The sequence below is a fragment of the Tinamus guttatus genome, unplaced genomic scaffold (genome assembly GCF_059628265.1).
Source record: "Tinamus guttatus ecotype Peru unplaced genomic scaffold, ASM5962826v1 Tinamus_guttatus_pri_ptg000524l, whole genome shotgun sequence".
Classification (NCBI taxonomy): Eukaryota; Metazoa; Chordata; class Aves; order Tinamiformes; family Tinamidae; genus Tinamus; species Tinamus guttatus.
In genome coordinates, this window is record NW_028289058.1 from 1,763,448 (window position 1) to 1,785,984 (window position 22,537).

Sequence of the window (22,537 nt, forward strand, 5' to 3'; positions counted from 1 at the left end):
ACATGTGTGTGATAGCGACTTCCAAATGAGTTTTTTTGTTACTCAAGATAATCTACCACTAAGATTATTAGCGCAGCTGGCTTGCTGACTTCTTCACTCAGCAGAGAAGCTGTTAAATGCATCATGCTCCAAGTACATCCGTACGGAGATAGACGTGGTCCTCCCACAGGATGCATTTAAGGAGCTCAGGTTTTGTGTGTCCAAGAAAGTCACAAATAATGGCTGTCTAGGAGTGTGGCAAGCAAGCTGTACACCCAGATGGGTCTAAGAAAATTAAAATACCAAGTGAAGGATTTAGAAAAAAAGAAGGAAAACATAGTCTACCTAATATGTATATCAGTAAGTGCGTGTGTGAGAGAGAGAATTTCACTTTAAGGACATTTCTAACAGGAACCCTGACACATATTAAGCTAAGGTAGGAATTTATAATGTAGTGTCACTATACGCTAACTTCTGTAGTGAACAATGTTAGTGGATGCTTTTTAAGAGTGATCTGCATGTAGTGTGTAAACAGTTCCACAAAGGCAAATTTAGTGAACTTGGACATTGTCCACATGGGGCCATACTGTAGAAGAACAAGGGTGCTATAAATTCATATACTGGAATAATGTGCATTTGCTTCCTATATAGTTGAATCCTAAAACTGAGCTTCAGAAGGAAGCTCAGTAGCTTAAAAGTGGTAATTAATGTTGGACTTTGAACAGAGCTATCCCAGGAAGTTTTGTCTTTTCCTCTAATGTTGGAAGGCATTTTTGTGGTATTCCTTTTCCTTTCTTTCCTTTTGCCCAAGCCAATATCCCCAAACTATAATAAAGGCGATTTACTTTCTGGATGTGGCTGTCACTCAGGTCTGCTAGCAAAGCTCATAGATTAGCAAGGTGCTGTTACTGAAGACGTGCTTATTGTGTAGGATTGAGCATATTGCCTGTTTTTGCCATCTACTAGACCAGGGACTGCGCAACAAGCTCTCTAGTGTTCAAGCAGATATGTTCAGACTCTGTCTGTAGCACCAAACCAGCCCTTTCATTTCTTCTTACTCCAGTGTAAAAAAGTGCCAGCACTACCTAGTTCCCACTGTGGGAAAAAAAAAAAAGTAGCACTTCAGCTGCTCCTGCAAATTCTTTTACCCTCTGAGCAGTGATTAATATACAAGTATAAGAAGAATCTTTAAACAAAACGTGGAAAAAAAAGGAAAAGAGCAAATATGCAGGCTAATGGTGTACCCCGAGGTGAGCAAAATGCATTTTTTTAACAAGCCAAGCATAGCAAAAAAGCTATTCTACAGTGAAATTAATAATTACCAAAAAGATTTGCTAGAATTATTGTTGTATCCTTTATGAGAATATGAGTAACATGTTTAAAAAACATGGGAAGTGTGAATCAAAGCCCAAAGATTCAAACTGGTCTCCAATTTTTAATGTGAATTCTAATCGTGTGCCCCGAGTACGTAGAGGGAAATACAGTCTGCAGCTAACAACAGGCTTTCAAGTTATGCCGCTAACTTAAAAATTGTATCTAATTCTCTGATAATAAGGGGTTCTAATTTTCTTTACAGTCCTGCTTTAGCAAAGATATAAAGCAGAAGGGTGTCGTAGTGCCACATATAGTAGGTGCTTGGCTATAATGCATAATTTCAGTCCCAAGTATTTTCCAAAGGCAAGGTTTGTTTATTAACTGAGCCCCATGCTGAGATTCAATCAGTCTAATACAAGCCAAGTTTGAAGTTGAACATTCAAACGTATGCCCATATATCTTGGGCATATATCTTACATAATGATGTTGGCCCCAGACATCTTTCTGGGTTTGTTTATGTCTGTTATGGATTCCCCTCATTATCCATGCTGTTTGAGGGATTCCCTATGGATTCAGCTAGTTTATTGCATACTTTTTTTTAATTTTATGCCAAACTGAATGCTCTGAGTGGCAGCTTCTAGGGAAGTGCTGTGCAGCTTTCTCTCAAAAGCAGAGATGGATGTTATGATTAAGGTTAAGTAAAATAAGAAGGAAGATGAAATATTGCAATAGGACGTATCAGGGAGTGCCCTGGGGGAGGCAAGAGGATCCTAGAGTTAACTGCAACGGTAAAACCTGAAGGCGTTGACTGCTATTCCTATTTCTGTTCCTTTTAATTATGATTAATTGTTAGGGCAACAGTTCTGTAATTTACAAAATCTTCCTTACTCTGTAGCAACAGCATTAACACTGGGAGCATTCCCTTATTTTAATTTCACTGGGGTGAAGGGATGTTTTAATATGCCGGTCGCTAAGCACCTCTGCGTGTGCACACAGCTCCCAGGAGCGTTACTGGGAGTTGCACATGCAGATGAGCACGAGCAGGGGAGAGCAGCGAGTGGAACGGGCCAAGTGCCGCGCGGGCCCCGCTCCAGGCTCGTCTCCCCCGGGACACATGGTGCCCTCCGCTTATTCTGTGCCCATTTAGGTCCTGTAGCGGAATTCACCAAGACTATTATATGGCAGAAGGAGGCAGAGCCCCAAAGACAGGTATTTCTTACAACGACTTTGCGTTATGAAAAAGGTTGTTTTCAATTTGAAAACTTGGATTTATAAGCACTTAATTCATCAGTTCCCCACACCTTTCATTTGAAACAAACAGCCAGCAATATTATTTTAAAATCAGGCAGAAGGTGTAACAAAATGAAGTAATGTTTTGAGAAATATGTGACTGATGATTAAAAAACAGAGAGAGAAGGGGAGGAGGGGGAAGTCCAGCATTCATTAGTCAGGCAAAACTTCTATTTGAGCATGCATTAAGTCAGGAAGACCAGACAGCGTGTCTGGAAAATTATTCTTTAAGAAGTAGTCTCTCAAAAATATTCTCCTGTTTCATAAATCTGAAGGCATCCTTTGACTGCCTCAGTTATTTTATATCCATGGATGCTAGAGAAAACAAAAGAAACTTTAAAACCTGGAAACACAAACATCATTGAACCACCCCCTTTAAAAGAAGGAAGCATGGAGGGAGAGAGTAAAAGAAAAGAAAGAAATCACAGTAGATGTTTTCCAGGAGAGAACATGCTACCCTGTGTAAAGGGGGCTAGTGTAACAAGAAGTCATCTATTCTTGATTTCTTTAGACAGCTAGAGCTTTGTGTCTTGTCTAGATTCTACGTTTTAAGAGCTTGTTCTGTGTAGCAGAAATAATACAATAAATGGGTTTAAACACATTTGTCTCAGCTAGACAGTCTGCTTTGTCAAAGATTGCTGGTACAACATAAACAAATTATGTGTTTGTAGTGCCTTTCAATGAGAGCCTATCTAACAGAGCCGAGATTGTGTTGCGGCAGCTGTAGATTTAATCTCCTACCTGTCAGTTAAAACAGGCATTTCCTGAGCAGATAAGGCCTGGCGGGGGGGCAAAAGGGGGACGGGCACAGCTGGACAAAGGGCCATTGTTGTGGCCCCCTTATTCCATGTGGATGTGCCTGTGGGTTTCGTGCCGGGGACTGCGAGTGCACGGCGGTCGCAAAGGAGCTCGCTCTTTATTGCTGGTTGGTGAGGCAGAGTGAAAGCGAGCGGAGGCGCAGCTTTGTGCTATTGACTCGGGCTGCCTGTCCCAGGCAACTGAAGAAAATATCCCCAACTTTGGGAACAATGTCCCTCCGCTGCGAATGCCGTCATAGGAGTTGCAGCAAAGGTCTATTCAACCACTGAAAGCTCCCTTTAAGTCATGCTGTGGTTCTGACAAGGCAGGGAAAGGGAGCGAGTTTGAAGGCTGACATTGCTGTGTGAATATCGGGATACTCCGAAGAAAAGGCAGCTCAGCAGTGTGCATTTGTCTTTGACGTATCATCGCTGCTGGAACTTCAGCACCCAGAGTCCGATAGGAAATACCTAATGCCCATTTTAAACATGAGTTTCCTGCCGACATTTTACCTTTTTAATGAATTGTTTCTTTCGGTATGTTTTTGTAGATGAATCTCAAATGCTGTAGAAACTGCAGAGCTGATGTTAGTGTTAGTGGCTTGAGCCACGGTTGGCACTGGAAGGGAGCAGGCTTTTCATCCGTCACTGGAGCAGAGGAACTCTGTGCTGCTTGCATCTGTGGTAATTGCTGCATATCTCGTAGTGACAATCACCTCAGTCGTACTGTGCAAACACACTGGCTTCATGGAGACTTTTCTGAGTAAAGATGGTCAGATTGTGTCAAAATCTGAGGTATCCTAGGAAGCACTGGAACAAGTTAATTTTTGCATGCAATCAGTATTCTGCTTTGACTTTGATCTCTAGACACAGGAGTTTTCTGCATTAAGCTAGTTCTCCACATAACTGCCTTTGATAACCCTTTGTGTTTAGATCCAGATGCTCTATAAACATCATGTGATTTCCAGAAGTTATCTATCTAGGTTACTACTCTTTATTAAAAGCTCTTCAAAGATATACAGAAGGAAGAATATTTCACTAGGTTTGGCTGCCTCCTTTGACCTAGTCTCTTGAATATTATTCAATTAGGGTAGAGGAAATACATCAACCAAATCTCTATGTAGGAGGGTAATAAGGGAAAGTAAATTCGGAGGAATAAACAAACACCTGAGGAAGTCAGGCCTAGCACCAGTGGGGATGGGACACTGCTTTTCACAGCAGTGAGTGACTCACCTTCAGCTTTGCATCCTGCCAGTGTGCAGGGGTTGAGGGCTGAGCTGTGCTGGTGCTGGCAGCTACCTCAAAAACCGCCTCATTCCCATTTTGCAGCAGAGCATGTCCCTCATGAGCCGTAGCTTTGGGCATTGGGTAGCTGTTGCTGCAGTTGGACAGGAAGGGATAAAAGTTATGAGATGCAGATGAGAAAGGATTTGCTTTATGTCCGCTTTGCATTGTCACTTAGTCACTTACGCAAGTGTGAAAGCATGGGGTAGTTTTGAGTCAGTGTCCTCCTGTGTACACTGGAGACAAAATACCAACCTCCAAGGGGCTCTTTGAGCATGAATGACTATTTGCAAAGTACTGAAATCAGGTAAATGCTGTGCAACACAGATAAAACACCTGAATTAGAGATCCTTGAATATCAGTGAGAGTAAAGCAAGCTTTAAAAACAACGTGCTCGTGAAATTTTTCCCACAGTGAAGTAGATGGCAGAACTCCTGTTGGCATCAGGGACTCCTGGCTTTCAGATGTATTCTATATTTGCATAATATAGTTGGAAAAAAAAAACAAACACCCTCTTTTGTTAGAGCTTTTTTTAACTTCTGCAGGACAGAAGCAGCTTTGAGCAAAAGTTCTGAAACATGTTTCTGTTTCTGCCAGAGCTATTCTTTAAGTGAAAGACAATTCTTCCTTACTGATCAGTGTGGAATTAGGTAATTTCTCATAGTGTACGATGCAAGCAAGGGATAAAGATTATGAGACACAGATGGAACTGTTGAAGGAATTATTTTTAAGACACTAAGTAATAGATACCCACTGCTTAAAAAAAATCTGTCTTTAAAGGATATAGAGGAAAACTCTGCTTGGACACACTGTTTTGAAATGTTAATTTGAAAGCATCTCATGCTCTGAATTTTTCCATGGATTGAAGATTTCAGTGATTCCAGAAATCTTGCACATTTTGATATTGCCATACAAACATAAGCTAATAGGAAATTTCTGGCATAATTTAGATTTGAGCTCAAGTAATGGAGCTTCTGTATATAAAATATCAACAAGTATCATTAGGCTGCAATATTTTTCATATTTTGGCAAGAATAAGACAATGTGCAAATGAGAAACATACATCTTCACTAGTCTATGGAAATATCTGAAATAATTGACTTGCTCAGTCTTCTGTGATGTCTTGGTGACCACTAACTGTGACAATTTGCATAATAGTCAGCTTCTCACTTCTGTAGAGATAACTATTTGTATCTGATTAAAATTAGGACTGTTTTAGTTCTCTTGACTTTTCCAGAAGTTGCAGAAATAGAGATTTGCTGTTATGCTTTAACCAAACAAATGCACACTTGGGGATAACAATATGCTGAGTTTATGCAGATTTTACAACACAAATCTGAATAAAATACCGGCTAATAGACCCTTAAGGAGTAATAAACACACATGAATTTTCCGTACTTGCACTTTAAAGTGATTTTAACATACTACTAGACCTTAACAATAATATTTAATTGACAAGATTATGCATTTATAGGGATTGAAAAGGTGGTAGATATCTAATTCCAGATGAACTATAAATTCACTTTTGCATAACATGTTTTATTTATTTCTTTATGGCAGAGATGTTCTTCCCTCCTAGTGAGAGTTTCTTAGAATACAGACAATTTAAATAGACTTGATTACTGTTTATCATACTCTTAACTTCATGAGATCATCTTTAGTTGAACTACTTCCAGGAAGTCAGGGAGCTGGATAAAAACAGGGCAATACAATGGGAAGCTAATAGAAATGAAATGATAGGTGGCATTTAAAGATAGTTTTTCTGTGTGCTTGGCAGTATTTTTCTGCTGCTTCCTTCTTTATTTCTCAAATAGAAGGAATTTAATTTTAGCTTATTGAAAGTTTTGAAATGTGAGGAAGAAATAATAAGAGGTAAGGATGTGCTGTCTTGCTGTATGATCATGACCACAAATCTTACATTAATATTGTGGCCACTGCAGGAGACTTAAATCATCAAGTTATGCAGAAGCACCGGACAAATGGAGAAATAGTAGCGGGGGAAGAAAATAGGAGTTAAAACCTGTTTACAAGTTAGGTAGTGGATGATGGCTTTGTGATAATATTTCCCATATGAAATGTTCACACTGCAAATCTTAGTATCTTTGTTAACATTCCAGCAACATGGAATTTTTCTCAGGTTGGTTTCTCAGCTAGGGCAGGTTGGAGTAGTCCTTTAACTTCAGCATTTCAAGCTTGACTCCAGGTGACTAGAGCTTTTATTGGTGAGAGAATCAGAGGGCAGAGGTTGTAAATAGTGATGCTGGATTATTCTAGGCAGCTAGAGCATATTTGGCCCATCATAGTATCCTATACAGGTGTTGGCAGTAATAATAATAATAAAAAAGCTTAGTATAAACAAAGCGCAAAGTGTTGTCAAACTCTGAGTATTCTCGCTCAAAAACATGGCACTTAATTCTCCCTTTTGCAGAAGGAAATCATGAAGTAAACCTTGAGGACCCTGTGAGGACTTCAACCCAGTTGGGAGGATGGGATTAAGTCAGGGATCGTGGGGGTTAAGTAGACACATGTGAGCTCACTTTCTGCTTGTGTTTCTGCCTCCTGTTGGTTATGGAAGCTCCTTTCCAGCTCTCTGCCGAAAAGCGGCCTCTCTGCTAAAACAGAAAGACAGAGCATACTCTAACAGAGACTTGCAGTGTCAGCTTGCAGTAGTTTGTCCAGCAGGTGCTAAGCACAGGTAACAGAGAGAAAAGCGTAATGGAGAATCAAATTCTGAAGTTCCTCCATCTCTCGATCAGACTTATCTCCAAATTTTGGGAACCTGTAGTTGTCTGAAAGACTTGCTTCTTTTGGACTTTGGAAGCAACAGACAGTGAAAAAAAAAAAAAAAGTGCCTCTCTTGCCTGTCCCTTTCTTGCCTCCTAACTTAGTGTTGGTGTGTGTAGGGAAATGGGGCATTTGAAGAAATGCCCAGACTGCGGAGTGGCTTGTGGATGCAGTTTAGAAGTGTATAACTTGGGAAGAAAAGGGGACCTGTATAGATAGCCTAAACAGCAAAGTCGGTTCAGGCTCACCAAGTAGGGAGGCTTGGCCTTGAATGCCTCTTCTTCTTTAAGGGTCTTTTCTTCTTTAAGGGCAATGTTACTTGTTGTAGAAGCAGTTTGGTTTTTTAAAGACAGAGCTCTTCCTATTCCTTAGCTCTATGCATGTGCTGTGCACTGGCTCCCAGAGCGGCAGATCGCTTTCGCTGCAGCCGTCATTCTGGTGTGACATATCCCTTTGGCTTCCACTTTCCGTGCGCAGCACTAAACATGGGTGACTTTTTAACAGGGAAGGTTGGAGCAGCCAACTTCTGAGATTAGTATTCACATGACTGTGGGAGAAAGCATGCCATATTTGCCTAGTATATCAAGTGGACCACCAGCTTTATTATTTCAGGGACAATCGAACTGGAGCTTGCTTCTTGAGCTAATCAGGGCTGATTTGCTCTAAAGTTGCTTCCTGACTTAGATCTCAAGCAAGGAAGTGCTGTAATCAGTTCCCAAGGATTGTCAGAGTTGTGATGGGATGTTAAGGGAATGGTAGCCTCTCTTCTAATGGCTTCTTGCATTTACCACAGTTAACCTGAGTGTGCAACATGGAAACTTAGGTTAATTTTTTTTTAAATGGCTTAACATCAGAGGTAATTTTGTTTGAGTTTGCAGCCCTGCATTTTGGAAAGAATACCCTGAGCTGTTTGCTTTAGTTGAAGATATATACTGACAGAACTGCTCAAACCCAGCATTTACTGCCATCACAAAAAGAAAAAAAAATCTTCATGAAAGAGAAAGCGAGTCCCCCTGAGTGTCACTGTTTGCATATTAGCGCATCGGAGGGGCTCTGCCAAGTCCTTGCTGAGTGACTGCTGCAGATGCTCGTTCTCAAGTATGCCGAGGCAGCTCTTTAGTGCCAGTCTTCAGGGACAAACAATGGCACCTGTTCTGCACAGGAGAGCCGGCCAGTTCGTCCAGTCATGTATCTTTAATGAAGCTCTAGGGCAGATGGCAAAAAATGGCATCATCAACAACTTAGCACCGAGGAGACAAAAGGGGAAAGCGCCCATCCAACAATGCGCTGTTTTTACGAATGGGAAGAGGCCGAGTCTAAGTGTTTCTCGGGCATCTGCCGCAGTCTTGGTTTTCGAAAGGCCCGAGGAACATCTCGGCAATTAAAATTTCTGGGCATGCAGCCGATTTTATGAAATACATCAATCAACCCCTCCGCCCAGTTTCTTTCCCCTCAGTAAAATCAAAACCATAAAAAAAAAGAGGAGTCTGTACTGTATTTTACATTCGTCTTACATCTTTAACAATTAAATGATTAGATGATCAGTGACACTTGTACTTTTACTTCCTTTTTAGTGCCGATTTGTGCTTTTCAGTTGATCTATGCAGAAAATAATGACCCCTATCTGTAAAATAATACTGGGACCAACATCTAGTTATGATGGTAGTATTTGGTATGCGACAGAGGGAAGGGTTGTCATTCAGTAAGGGCTTTTTTCAATCCTTGCAACTCTCTGAGTGTGAACTTAAACTTGTCCTCTAGATGCAAACTACCTTTCATTAGAGGAGCTATATATATGTACATACACATATATATACACACGCACACACACATATATATAGATTGAGGACCTGATTCAGCGTTCAAAGGAGAATTTCAAGAAAGCATAGCAAACAGCACAGTGGTAATGCTCCACAGTTAGGGAACAGCTATCATTTGAGAGTCTTAAAAATCTTTTTGGACATGGTGGACTTGGTCCAGCTCTACAGGACTTCACTGGGAAGAGGCCTGTGAAATGAGCAGTGTAGGATTTAGCCTTTTCTGTATGAGTTTCATATGATTTTTATGATGCTATAGTGTGGAGTGCTGCTCTGGCTCTGTATGCACCATTACTCTAAGCACAGTGTTCACTCTCATCTGGTCTCTGTTTTGGGGATCTCTGTTGGTATCTTGCAGATTTGCCATGAAAATAGTTTCTGGGTGGTGGTGAAAGGGAGTTTGAAAGGAATAGTTGTGAAATGATAGGTCCACTTCCTTAGACTGCAACTGGGAGCTCCTGCAAATGTTTGCAAATACATTATGTTCATTTCTTGCAAAATTCTGCAGTTGTTTCTATCAGACAATCTTTTCATTTATCATATTGCTGTAGACATGGTGTAAAGAAACACTGTGTCACAAAGCTAGCACCATTTTGTCAGAGGGAAACGCTGGGCACGTGGGGGCCAACTCCAATCTGACCAAGTTTAACTCATATCCTAATGGGCCCAGCCAGGCTTGCCTCAGCTCAAATGAAAGAAATTGCTGCTCAAAGCTGGTTTCTTTCACGCCCCGGTGCCATGGCAGTAATTGCACAAAGACCTTTTTATTGTAAGTTGATTTTCCTGAGAAATGGATTCAAAAAAAATACTGTAAAGTGTTTATTTTTTGTTTGACCTTTATTAACCTACATCTTAGGACTTTCCCAGGAGAAGAGTTGTTTGTAAATTAACCCTCATAGACACACACAGTAGCATTTCTGCTCTGCATCAATAGCTGTGAAGGGAATGGGGATATGACAAGAAAATTTGGCGCTATTAAACAAAGTCATAGGTCAACATATGGGATTTGGCCAGAGAAAGTTTTTAGGAATTAAAATGAAAAAATAGTTGCTTGAAGTTTAGTATAACTTTTTAATAGTATTTAATGCCACCGATTTATGGTAGGAGAAGGACAATATTTTCTTCTGTCTAAAAAAAATCATTTCTTCTAACATTTACTAGCTTTGATACATAAACCATTTTATGTTTACTTAACTACTGATCAGAAAAATTGTACTCAAAACCTTGGGCACTTCTGGAGTTAAGAAATGATGAATAAAAACTCTTTGTCATCCTGACCACTGTCCCTGAAACACATGTAACATAAATAAAGGGACCTGGAGATTAAAATGGGATTTAACAAACATGATTCTGTCACATCTCTCATTTTCTGTATGTGGAAAACAAATGCTGATAGAAAGTGAAGAATTTTCTCCTCTTGCATGTTTTTGCTCTTTGATATATTTATTAAGGTCAAATTAAATTTGATGTAGTAGGTTTTATTTTGAAATGCTCTCTGAATACAACTCTGTAATTACCAAGCTACATGATAGTGCATAAAGCTATAAAACTGCTTAGACGGACAAGCAATTTATATGTTATACTGAGGTGTGTACGGCAAAGGATGTTAGTTTAATTGGGAGCCAAGATGTTGTAGCCTTAAATCTTAAGAGCTGAGGTGTTGTCTTGGAGGCTGTTTAATAGTGTGGGAAGATTTTGAAATAACATACCTGAGTTGTTGCCATATATATACAAACAATACAGTGTTGCAAGATCTCAGAAATGAAAATTACCCTAAGGATGCTAAATATTTAACATCAAAGTAGCTGTGACAGCGTTAGGATACTTCTAAAATGCTGGTCACTCAGCTTTTTCTAACCAAAGATCAGAAAACTTTTGAGAAATTAATAGAAATATGTACCATTCTTATTTTAAAAGAATCAGTAATATATGAAAAAGGTTTTGTATCTTGTGCCAGGATAGGGAATACTAATTTTAAAAAAGAGAGAACAGTCGTGAAGGAGGAAATTGTGCAGTTCTCTGCAACTGTTACACCTTTGACACTGAGGGAAAACAATGTTGGCGAGGGCTTTGATGTGCTAATGTGCAATTGGCAGGGATTACATTAAGGAGGAGGTTCTGTGAGACTGTGCAAACGCAAGAGCACTATCAGTCCTGGAGAAATACCTGTCAAGACAAATTTGTGCTATTTCTGATCAGAGGCTTTCTTCTGTTTAGCAGGTTCAGGGTCACATGCCTCCGCTCATGATCCCAATTTTTCCACACGACCAGCGGACGTTGGCAGCGGCTGCTGCAGCCCAGCAGGGATTCCTCTTCCCCCCAGGAATAACTTACAAGCCAGGTAAGCTGACAGGGATATGAAGCTAGTTAACTTTTTAGGATTATTAGGTGTAGCTCCTCGTGTGATCTGTCTCACTGATGATGTGACACAACAGGACCAGTGGGTTGGAAATTAAAGTTTTGCAACTCCGCTTGAAAAGAAACTTCCGTTTTGAAGGAGATAGATGGAATATTGGTTATTGAATAGTAGGACTTTTTGACCTTTGCTTCACACAAAATTGTCTGCTCTAATCATATTGACCTGCTCACTTCTAATTTGCATCTGCTCTGTCCGGGGTCATTACACAAAAGCTGCATTTCTTTTATTAATTCTGTTATCTTCAGAATGCTTGTCTTTTGTACCAAACATCTTACTCTTAATTAGTGATAAATGTCAGAGCAAGTATAATTTAATTAGCATACTTCAAATGGGCAACTTTTTGTTTGATTCCAATCAGAATAATAAAAGGTTTCAGTAGTTCAATCCCAGTCATCACTGAGACTTGTAACAGGTCACATAACCTTGCAGTGAAATATGTTTTGAGACGATTTAGCAAATGTTATGATTTCTTTCTTTTTTTCCTCTGAGTTTACAGGACTCCTGGGGAATTCAATTAGGGATATAATGGTTTGAAGCTACTTTCAGAGCCTCCTTGTAAACAGGGCTTTAAATGTTTAAAGACATGTTGCCAAAGGAATTCAATGTAGGAAGATAGTTAAGTAAATAAAAGTCAACCTTATTTTCATTTGTACATTCTTTGTAAGTGACCTCAGCCCAGAAGCAGCAACCTTATTTTGCTCATTAATAGTATTCCCTGTCAAGTTGCCTTTAGCATATTAACCTGATAACTAATAGCTACAAAACATAAATACCCGTTTCTTGTTTGACATTAAATATGAAATGTACAAAGTAAAGCATTGATCCTGCTCCCACTGATGTCAGTGGTGTTTTGCAGTTGTCTGCAGCGGGAGCAGGGTCAAACCCAAACCAAAGCCTCATAATAGATGATGTAAACAGCATGCTAATTAAAAGCCAGGTTGAAACTAAAATCTCTTCTAGCAAGTTTACTTAATATTAGATGAAGTGAGGCCAAGCAGGATTTCAGCAAGCATTTCCGTTTGTCCCGCTCCATTCTGTCTCTTTAGTCTAGAGCCGTTCCTCTCTCCTTAAACATAGGATCTGTGTCCGATCATTATCTTATTTTCAGTTTCAGAAACCCCAAAGTTCTTTTCCAATTTGACAAATTAATGTACTATACGGAAGAAACCAAGCTAAGAGGGATCTTAAAGGCAGCCCACTCCAGAGGGCACAGAATGATAGTTGTTCACACACAACATTAACCCACCATGTTTGGGGGCCAAAACAAAGAATATTTTGTCTCCAAAGACATGATCAGAATTGCCAATTTTTGAACTTTTCCAGGTTGCCCTGGCTTACAGCTTTCTTTCGCAGCAAGCAAAGGCATATGCTTTAGTTTATTTGCTTTTGTAATTTTAATTTGAGATGCTTTCTAGTGACTATTAATCATTAAGCTTTCCCCAAAATATGACGCCTGAAATCACCTTGGGTTGCTAGTGGCTCTGTAGATTACTTTGTACAATGAAGATTCAGGAAGAAGAGCTCCAGTATTAATTTCTGCACAAAATCAGATTTCTGCAGTAGTTCCAAGGTGTACCTTATAATATCTATCCTAATGCTTTACCAAGCTCACAGTACTTTACCTCTAATCCTGTCAACCTCATAGCAGAAAGAGATACAGCTTTAGGCAATTAGGAATGCGGAAGGGGAGTAGCATAACAAATGGTAGAAAACTGAACTACGGACAGAAATCAGGGCCTAGATGTCTCAGAACCCAGCTAATGGGAATGCAGCTAAGCTGTTTGCTTAGTGCGCTAGGTTAATATCCAGGTGGTGTTAGTAAAAAACCAAAAGTGACTGTGATCTGATGATAGTAGGTTCAGCTTGCATGAAATAAGAATATTTATATTTTAATAAGTACACTAAGTTCTACAGCATGTGTTGCAAAGATAGCTGTGTGGTTTAGTAGTTCTTGTTGAAGAGATAGCATGATTTTAAAAAAACGTATCTATGCTTGGTATTGATTAATTCCTATTTTTGGCACTCTTGGCACAGTAGTTAGGAATTAGTGAAACTGGAGATTAAACTACACTCCTTCATAGAGAGGGTTCTTCAAAGTCATTTCTGAGGAATATTTATGAACTGTAGCTACCTATACTCTTCAACTTTTGTGATGAAATGAAACTTCCACCACTAGAACTGTCTTTTAGACTTGCTGCTACTTATAAAGACAGAGAGGAAAGAAAGGAGATGGATTAACCCTCCAGATACTTACAGTTTTATTTTTGGCTGCCTCTCTTTCCTTGTAGCCTCTCTTTCCTTTTAATCTACTTTGACACAGGCAAGCCTGAGTTTTGACAGTGCCACTTTTCCTTGACATGCAGAAAATACAGTAAAATGGGTTTTAATAAAAGGAGCTGTGGAACTGAGCACTTTTGAGATCCTGCCTGTGTAGTTTGGGGATGCCCAGTGCTCGTGTGCACACTGTCATTTATTGGCTTTGCGCATAAAAGCAGCTAGGTGTAAGCCAGCTCCAGCTTGCAAACGGAGAGCATCAGCGTTTGTGCGCTGCTCTAGGCAGGATAGGAAGTCCTGCCTTGGAGCACGAGTAGGGGTAGAATTATCTGTACGTGCCCATGCTGGTGCATCTTCATTGCCCACGTGGGGAACAAGCTGATGGCCATTGAGTTCAGTGCTAAGATGGAAGCTAATGAGGGCTGTTGCAAACCTGCCCTTGTATGTCATGTCTTTAAGAAAGCAAATAACTTCTTAAAACAGGCTATGCTAACTCATGTGTTTAATAGCAGGAGGAGGGTTTAGGATCTGCTGCCCTTTCAGAACATGCACTCTTGAGACATGAACTCCTGAGCTCAGAAATGCCCAGCACACAGAACTGCTGGGAATTGCTAGCTAAAATTTCTATTAAAGCCTCCCAAGACAGCATTTCCTACTTCCTACTGTCCCTACTTGGTAGGATCCATAACGTGAGGTAACTGCAGCACTCACATTTTGGAGCTGTAGGAGGTAAAATGCGACAAAGTTAGCAAGCACTGATGGCAAGTAATAATTGCATTAAAAAAAAATCCCTCAAGTCCCATGCTTCCTTATGTATCTCGAAGTCATGTAATATAATTTTCCGGCATGGTAAGTACTAATTGAGAAATCAGAGCTGCATAGACCACCTAATTAATTTTTTATACATATTTCAGTATTTGTACTGTATACTAGATTAATTAAAACTTTAGGGCACCATGCATCTCAAATGACTGTTGTGACTATTGACCTGTAGGCGCTTGACGAGCCTTGCAGGATACCTGGTTGCAGGGTCGCCCCTTATTCCAGTGGGAAGCTGCGAGCGGCAGCTGGTGGGGAGCTAATACTTACCCAGGGATGCCACACAGTTAATAGGACTATTTTGCATTCCAAGTAGAGCAGAGCAACTACTCCAGTTTTCTGCCTGTGACCACTCCTCTTACTAGCTGGAACTGGTGGAAAGCAGAAATGTCATTATATCTCATCTCCCAGTGCAGGTTGCCCTTCACTTAACTGGCCACGTGCATCCAGGACAAGTTAGTGGGTTGGAGTATCCTTGAATGTGATTAGTGTGTCCCCATTAGCCTACTGGTTCTGGAGGGGAATGCTGTTTTCTGGCTAGTGAGTGGGACAAGGCAGGAAGACAATTCCCTCCCTCCGTCTGGCTGTGCTAATTCCTTCAAGTTTTGTGACTATGAGTGACCAAAGAAGACCAGTGACAAACAAGGAAAGCAATGGGTGAGCACTGTCTAGGAGTCGGACCGTCTTTGGAGCAGCAAAGCTCCTGGGAGCAGGAGGGCCATTCTTCATGCCCTCTGCTCAACAGCAGTCCTCGTGGGCCTTGGAAACCAGTGATTGGTTTTGTTGAAGAGTCTTCTGAAAATGTTCTGTGTTATAATAATCCTTTACCAGATATGTAAAGTGACAATGAAGGAGATTATTAAAAAATTACAAATTTTGAGTATGGAGATTGTGCGCCCCAACTTAAAAGATATGCTGCCATATAGGTCTCAGCATTAGTTTCTGTTTCATGTATAGACCATGGTTAGAATGGCTGAGAAATTGATTTCCCTATCAATCTAAGTCATTCTGGTTTAGACACACAGATGATTTACAATGGGTTTTGCTATGCTGGCAGTATGTGGAAATATGAAAATGGAGACTATTTGCCTAACTCAGCGGCAAAAATAGTGAGAAATGAAGATGAAGTTTTGGCCTGGTTCTCGTAGTTGCAGTGGGATCAATCAACAGTAACTCCTTTGAGATCAAGGAAGAGCACATGACAAATGGCATTGTCAGACTGCACCTCTCCAATTCTGTGAAATACATATCATAAAGCCACCTAAACTCATTGATTAACCTAGCTAATCTGCACAACTCGCATCTCCTGGATTTTCCTGATATCCATTGTTGCAGTTTCCATTCAGAATGGTCCTTTCAGAAGTTTTTCCTAAAGCAGCAAGAACTTTAAATATTATGTAGCTCAGTGCCCTTATTTTCAATATTTTCAATAAGCTGCTGTTGTTTTTCCCAGATAAGAACAGAAAGGGTATCTCAAATCAGCTCTGTACTGAGCTGGTTGTGCCTCTTTGTACGGTAGAGGTGCTATGCGAGTTGTATTTCGAAGGGACTCAGTAACCTTGGGATGCAGTGTGACGACTCATATGTTCCTCACTTTTAAAAGCTGAGGTAGCAGCTGGAACTGGTAGTAGGCAGCTGAATATTTTCAACTGAGATTTCCGCTAAAACTAGTTCTTTTTCCAGAGGCAGCCAGTTGCTCACGCAGCTGAGTTTGCTGAGCTCCCAGCGAGGCACTGCAGCAAGACGCAGACAGGAGAACTGACATAGCCTCGCCAGACAGAGCAGAGTCTCCATAGTGTCACTTTGGCCAATTACTTTTATTAACATCTTGAGCACCCATCATGTCCTTTGCAGGGATTACACATGTAAGCATCAGTTGCATCAACATGATGCTTCCTGACAACAGCATGAGTAGAAGTTTACTCTCCTTGGTATGTTCTTTCTGCCTTGAGATGCTCCTTTGCTGGGTATATGATCGGCCAAGTCTCTTCTGACTGTTTGTTGTTACTCAGTGATTACATACGGCAAGTGTGCAAGTCGCACCATGAGCTCCCGGTACAAAGAGAGAGATTTTAAATTGCAGTCCCAAAATGAAGAAACCATCATCAAGCAAAATGCTCCTTAGGTGAGGTGAGGAGAGTTGATTGGTGTCTTACAAGTGGGTTTTGAAAAGGGTGACTAACAAAACCAGCACCTTCCCCTAACTTGAGTCTTATCAGAGATGTATCTTCATTTCACTGGATTCCCTTCTTTTCCTCATGTATCACAGTGCCTTAATCTGGAAAGTAAGTGCACACATCCTATGAATAAAATCCATTAAGATTCATTGCTTCATCCAAGGCAAGCAGAGATTTATATAATTTCAATGTAGAGCAGCATGGTGCAATTGTTTGTGGCCTGCGTTCATCTGGAAATGCTGCCCAACCTGCCAAATGAACCAGGAGCCTGGCAAACTTTTCCATGGTTGGTAAACACCAAGCGATACATAAACAACAGCTGCCAAATGCAAGTGGGCAATCAAGGCAGCACCAGGGTTGAAGAGATCAATTTGCAAAATAGGTAGGTTTTCTTCTTTCAGCAGTCTTCTCCCTGCTGGTTACCCACGGCCAGCACACACCAGTACCTGAAGCAGACCTGCTTGAACATGTTTTGTTTTCCCTTATACAAATGTGGAAGAATGGATCTGCACGCAAGCATTCCAGCCCGAGAAACAAATTTGAAAAAAATTGCTACAATACATTGACTGATTTCTTGCCAAGGCAGCTACTGAGAAGCTTCTTGATCCATTCTTGTACTGAGAAAATTAGAGAGGAGAAATATGTACCTTCTGTAATTAAAAATTAAAGCCGGTCTGTTCCCTGCATGTTGTGTTTCCTCAAAGAGAGAAAAGGAGTACCTTTGCTCTGCTTTTGCTGCTTGGTGTCACAAAAATACTCCCTAACTGTAAGAATATTAATTTTTGTTCTTAGTATAATGGTTCTGTTAACACACCAGGACTTAACCATAATGCAAGATGTGAAAAATGAGAAAAGAAAGAAGGGGCAGCCTTTTGTTTTAATAATATATTAATGGCATAAAGATAAAAACATACTTTCTCTGGGCAGAATAAAGAACCGTAGGCAGCAGGTGAGCATGAGAACACTCCTGGGTGTGGTGGAGGGATTATTGAATTAGTCGTGAAGCCAAAACCTCTGTGTGTGCGTGTGTGTGTGTGTATAAAATATCTGGCTATTTCAAACTATAGAAGCATGACAGCTGTGAAAAAGGAGTGCCGCAGGGAATTCTTTTAGAGTTTGATTTTTTTAAAAAATGTTTGACATGGAAAATGTTTTAGTACAAATAAAGCAACTGGTATTGAACTTAAAAAGTGTATGTGGAGGGGGAGGGAGAAAGAGGAGATTGCTGTGTGGAACAGGAATGAATAATTCATGATATTTAAAGAAAGAATGCCTCCAAAATGTTCTGCAGAGTAGTCCATGCTGATAACTCAGATGGTTATTTTCCCCCCCATTTAAGTCATCATTAATTCAACATCTTTGTATTTTTTTTAAACCTTGCAAGATATTTCTGAAAGAAGCATTATTTAACTTATCTTAGGATCTTACTTATTGAGATAATTTTGTATAAATATCAAAGAGATTAGTAGAATTATTTAACTGTAAGGAGACAGCTTTAGTACTGTAAGAAAAGAATCTGGGGTTTTATGTGACTTTTTTAAAGGAAAAAAAAAAACAAAAAAAAATCTTTGCAAACTAAAATCAACCTCATGGAAAGGAGAAAATAACAGCAGATATTTTGAACATTACTCCATAGGACACCGGTACAATATAGTGTTAGTGAATGCATTGTAGCAGAGCTTCATATACAATCAGAAGCCAATTGTTACTGGACTGTATACAAGCACATACTGTGCTCAATGGTCTGATGAGGTATTATGGGTATGATGCAAAGAGACCTTGTGGATTAGAAATGTACAATTTATTAAAAAAGTGAAACAACTGAACATTTACACTGAGCAGAATACAATAGCACTTCAGGTGGTAAACTGAGAAATCGAAGGAGCTGAGTGATTGCAGAGACTTCAGGTACTGTGTTTTATTTGAGGGGGTGGACAAAAAAATCTCACTCTTACAGTGTCCTGACCATTTCAGATTTCTGTATTTTCTTCCACTGTTACATACTGCTTTCAGTGTGGAGAAGTTCACACAAAAGAAACTGATTATTGTAAATCTCAAAAATGTGCAATGTCAAAAAGAGCAGCCTGTTAAAATGTAGCCTTCAGATAGTACATAACACTGACTTTAAATAAGAAGCTTGAATCAAAGTGAACCTCCATTAAAGCATGGTTATTGTGTAATCCATCACTTGATTAATCTTTATATTGCAGATTCCAGTGCTAAATGATTCCGGCATTCCTTCATTGTTTACACTGACTCAGAGTGAATGGCCTGGGCTGCACGTTGCTGCCGTGACTCGGAAGTGGCAACACCCATAGATGCTATGAGATAGAAAGTTGCAGTGCCTGTTTTAGTTCAGTAGTATTTTTTATTATTATTTTCTGGAGTATTTATTGTCCTCTCAGTGCAGAAGGCACATAGTTTTTGTTACCAGTGAACAGAACACAGGCATTTTAGGCTTTCTAACTCTTCACCTTGAGCAGGGCCTATACGCTTAAGAACCTAGTAGAATTAGCTTTCAGGCTCTTTTAAAAGTGCTTTAATTACTCTTTTGTCTATGACTACCTGAAGGGAATTGTCCCAAGACAGAGAACCTCAGAGCAAAAACAAACAAATAAAAAACTTCAACCTGTGCTTAGGCAGGTAGGGCCAGGAAAGAGTCACTTGATTTTGAGAAGGAATCACCTTGTATGGGGCTGATGTTTCTCACCTTAGAGCACATTTATGCTGTTCTAAGCAACACATGGCAGCAACTCTTTCCTGCTGGGAATCACTGCGTTTTCTGGGGTATTCTGTCTGTGGGTCTAAGCCCCCCATTTTGTGCCCAGGTCCCCATGCTCGCCTGGAACATTGCTTCAGCTCATGCAAAGCGGAAGTTTCGTGTTTAATTCTGCTGGTTTGCCTACCAGCTATCTGCCAGCAAAAAGTTGCAGGGGAGCCCGACAAGCCTATGCCCAGCTCCGCCTTTTGTTTTCGCAGATGTTTGGGCTTAGGGGAGTGCTGGAGAGCCCCGGCAGCAGCGGGGGCCCTGTTTGTGCTTGTCGGCTGCTCTCTGGTCGGCGCTTATTGTCTGAACCTGCGCGCATTGTTCTCCCACAGGTGAGAACTACCCGGTGCAGTTCATTCCCTCCACGATGGCAGCTGCCGCCGCTTCTGGACTCAGCCCTCTGCAGCTCCAGGTATGTGCCAGAACAAAAAAATGTGGGACGCCAGCCAACATTTTAGGGGGAAACTGCAAGCCAGCTGTATGCTAAATAATAGTCTGCATGTTAAATAACTTTTTGAGCACAGCCTGGGAGGATTAACACCTTGTGTACTTACGGCGCTGTAAATACAGCGCTGTGCGGCCAGCCTGGCTACTCGGAGCAGAAGACTTTGTACTGTGTATTTCAGATCAGTGGAGTTAATAGTATTCTTTAACTTATATGACAGCTTGTCAGAAGATGTGTTCAGAGATCCTTTCTGACTTTGTTTTACTTTAGACTTTTCCCTCTAGCTGCACAGTACTACCTTTAATTGGGGCAGTGAGTGTAGCTGAATAAATGTGCACTACTGTGTTCTTTTTTTTTTTTTTTTCCTCCCAGACAGTGTGATGTTGACAATAAAATAAATTGCAAAGTTTTAGCTTCTGGATTTAGGTAATCTTAATCTTTCCATGCATTAAGCTGGTCAGATGCCAAACGTGGTCAGGAGCCTTGGTTTGGTCATTTGTTTGTTTTTGGCACACATAGAACTAAATGTTGTGAAAGAATGATTAATGTGCCATATTATTAGGTAGCTTTTTGTGGCAAGAAGTCTTTAATTTCACAAGAAAAGACACAACAATGTCATAAATAATGAAAAGGCAGTCAAAAGCTTTCAGAGTTAAAATGTGTGGAAAGCAAGTGACAGTGAACATAACAGTAAAAGCCATTAAAGATGCATGTAACTATTTGCAAGCAAGCCTTTGAAAACACTGTTTGAGTTAGGTTATGGTTAGCTTCAGATCCAAAGTAGGGATAAATTGTGCCTGAAGTAGCCAAGTACTGCCGTATTAATGCCAAAATACCTATTTATCTTTGCAATTATATCATTTTGTAGAGGGAGCATAGCAAGTTAAAGATCCTGTAGTCTTTAGCCAATGCACATAGCTGATGCTCTTCTTGCAGAGATAACTCAGGGTAAGTGAAAACAGGGACAGAACTTGCTGTTCAGGGATAGTCCAGGACTGTCTAGAAAGACTCATCGAGCCTATGGTGGACCTAAGCTCGAATCAAAGCCTGGACAGGAAACTTTCTGAAACTGCGGCGAAAGATGACCCTTTTGGGAGACATTAATAAAAAGACTGTATTTAAAATATGCCCAAGCCTAAAACCAAAGAGGAGCTTTTCAAAAGGAACGGTTGCAGGTGCCTGGTTTCAGTGCTTTGAAAATTTATATTTGAATACTTGCTTAAGTTCTGTTAGCTTTAGCTCAGAAAATGCTTTAGCAATCAGCCTTGTGAACAGAGAGATGATTTTCACTACCTTTGAAATGCAATACAACAAATAGTAAGCCTACACGAGACTGTAGGGCAGAAAAAAAAAAAAAAAGTTAAACTGCTGCAGAAACAGTGTGTAAAACTCTCATTCTCACCTTTTTTCAAGAAGCAATTGTAGCTAGGATTCACAAAGCTGTTTGCATACCAGCCCTGTTTTAGAATCATAATACCATTTTATTAATTTGAAGATGTGATCGGTAATGCCATTATAAGCCACCGCTATGATTAAAGAGCAAATTAACCAACAAAGTGCTGCAAATAAATTGAAAAACATCTGAGTGTTTCAGGGGCCAGAATTTCCCTTTAGACACATTTATTTTTAGATGATTTTTTTTCATTGTTTCCCATCTTTTTATTTTATTTGAGTTTCACCCTTGTGGATATTCAGAACCTTTGTAACTAATATTCCATGGGTGTAACACCAAAAAAAACCTGTTTATCTGATTATCAAGTTGGCTGACCTGAATTGTATTAATAATATTTTAAAAATTATAAAAATTAATAGTATTAATTTTCTCTTTGTGTAATTTCCTTCAAAGTTCCCTAAAATAACACTTCACTTGGGTGGATTTGAGAAAGGAAATTTGTGTAGTAGCTGATGCATCATGAGGCCTACTAGGGGAGGGGCCTTTCAGCTCATTTTCCATCTTTACTTCCCTTCCCTGCTCCTTCTCTGTCCCTTTTTTCCATGCACCCCACCCGGTTATCTATTTACATGATTCCTGTGACGATGATGTCGGAGGGTTTCCCAGCTGCTGAGTATTCTCCCAACTATTTTCCCAGCTGGTGGGATAAGCAGCTAATACATTTGCAGCCCTGGTTTTGTGCATGCATTAGTAGTGTGTATGTGAGATCCCATGTTTGAAGACCTGGTGAGGGAAAGCCAGTTCCAATGAAAATGTTTCACATTAGCTGTAGCATTTTAACTTTACCAGTACATGCTTATTTCTTGTAAAACTATATTCCATAATCCATATGCAGCGTCATTGAAAATTTTCTCTTGGCTTCAAGCGTTTAATTGCTTTTTATAGGCACATTGTTAGGGTTGTTCATGCTTCAGGTAG

At 40.2% G+C, this 22,537-nt stretch overlaps 1 protein-coding gene across 10 annotated transcripts in view; it reads left to right on the plus strand.

The window, feature by feature from the left end:
• SOX6 (SRY-box transcription factor 6) overlaps window positions 1-22,537 on the plus strand; it is a 340,141-nt gene that overhangs the window by 236,790 nt on the left and 80,814 nt on the right. For 8 of the 10 annotated variants that reach the window (XM_088533833.1, XM_088533831.1, XM_088533832.1 and 5 more), the window contains 2 exons: window positions 11,483-11,606; window positions 20,054-20,133. In XM_088533833.1, coding sequence (XP_088389959.1) covers window positions 11,483-11,606; window positions 20,054-20,133 — 204 coding nt within the window. The remainder of the gene's footprint in view (window positions 1-11,482; window positions 11,607-20,053; window positions 20,134-22,537) is intronic. The other 2 variants (XM_088533837.1, XM_088533839.1) reach the window with 1 other exon arrangement.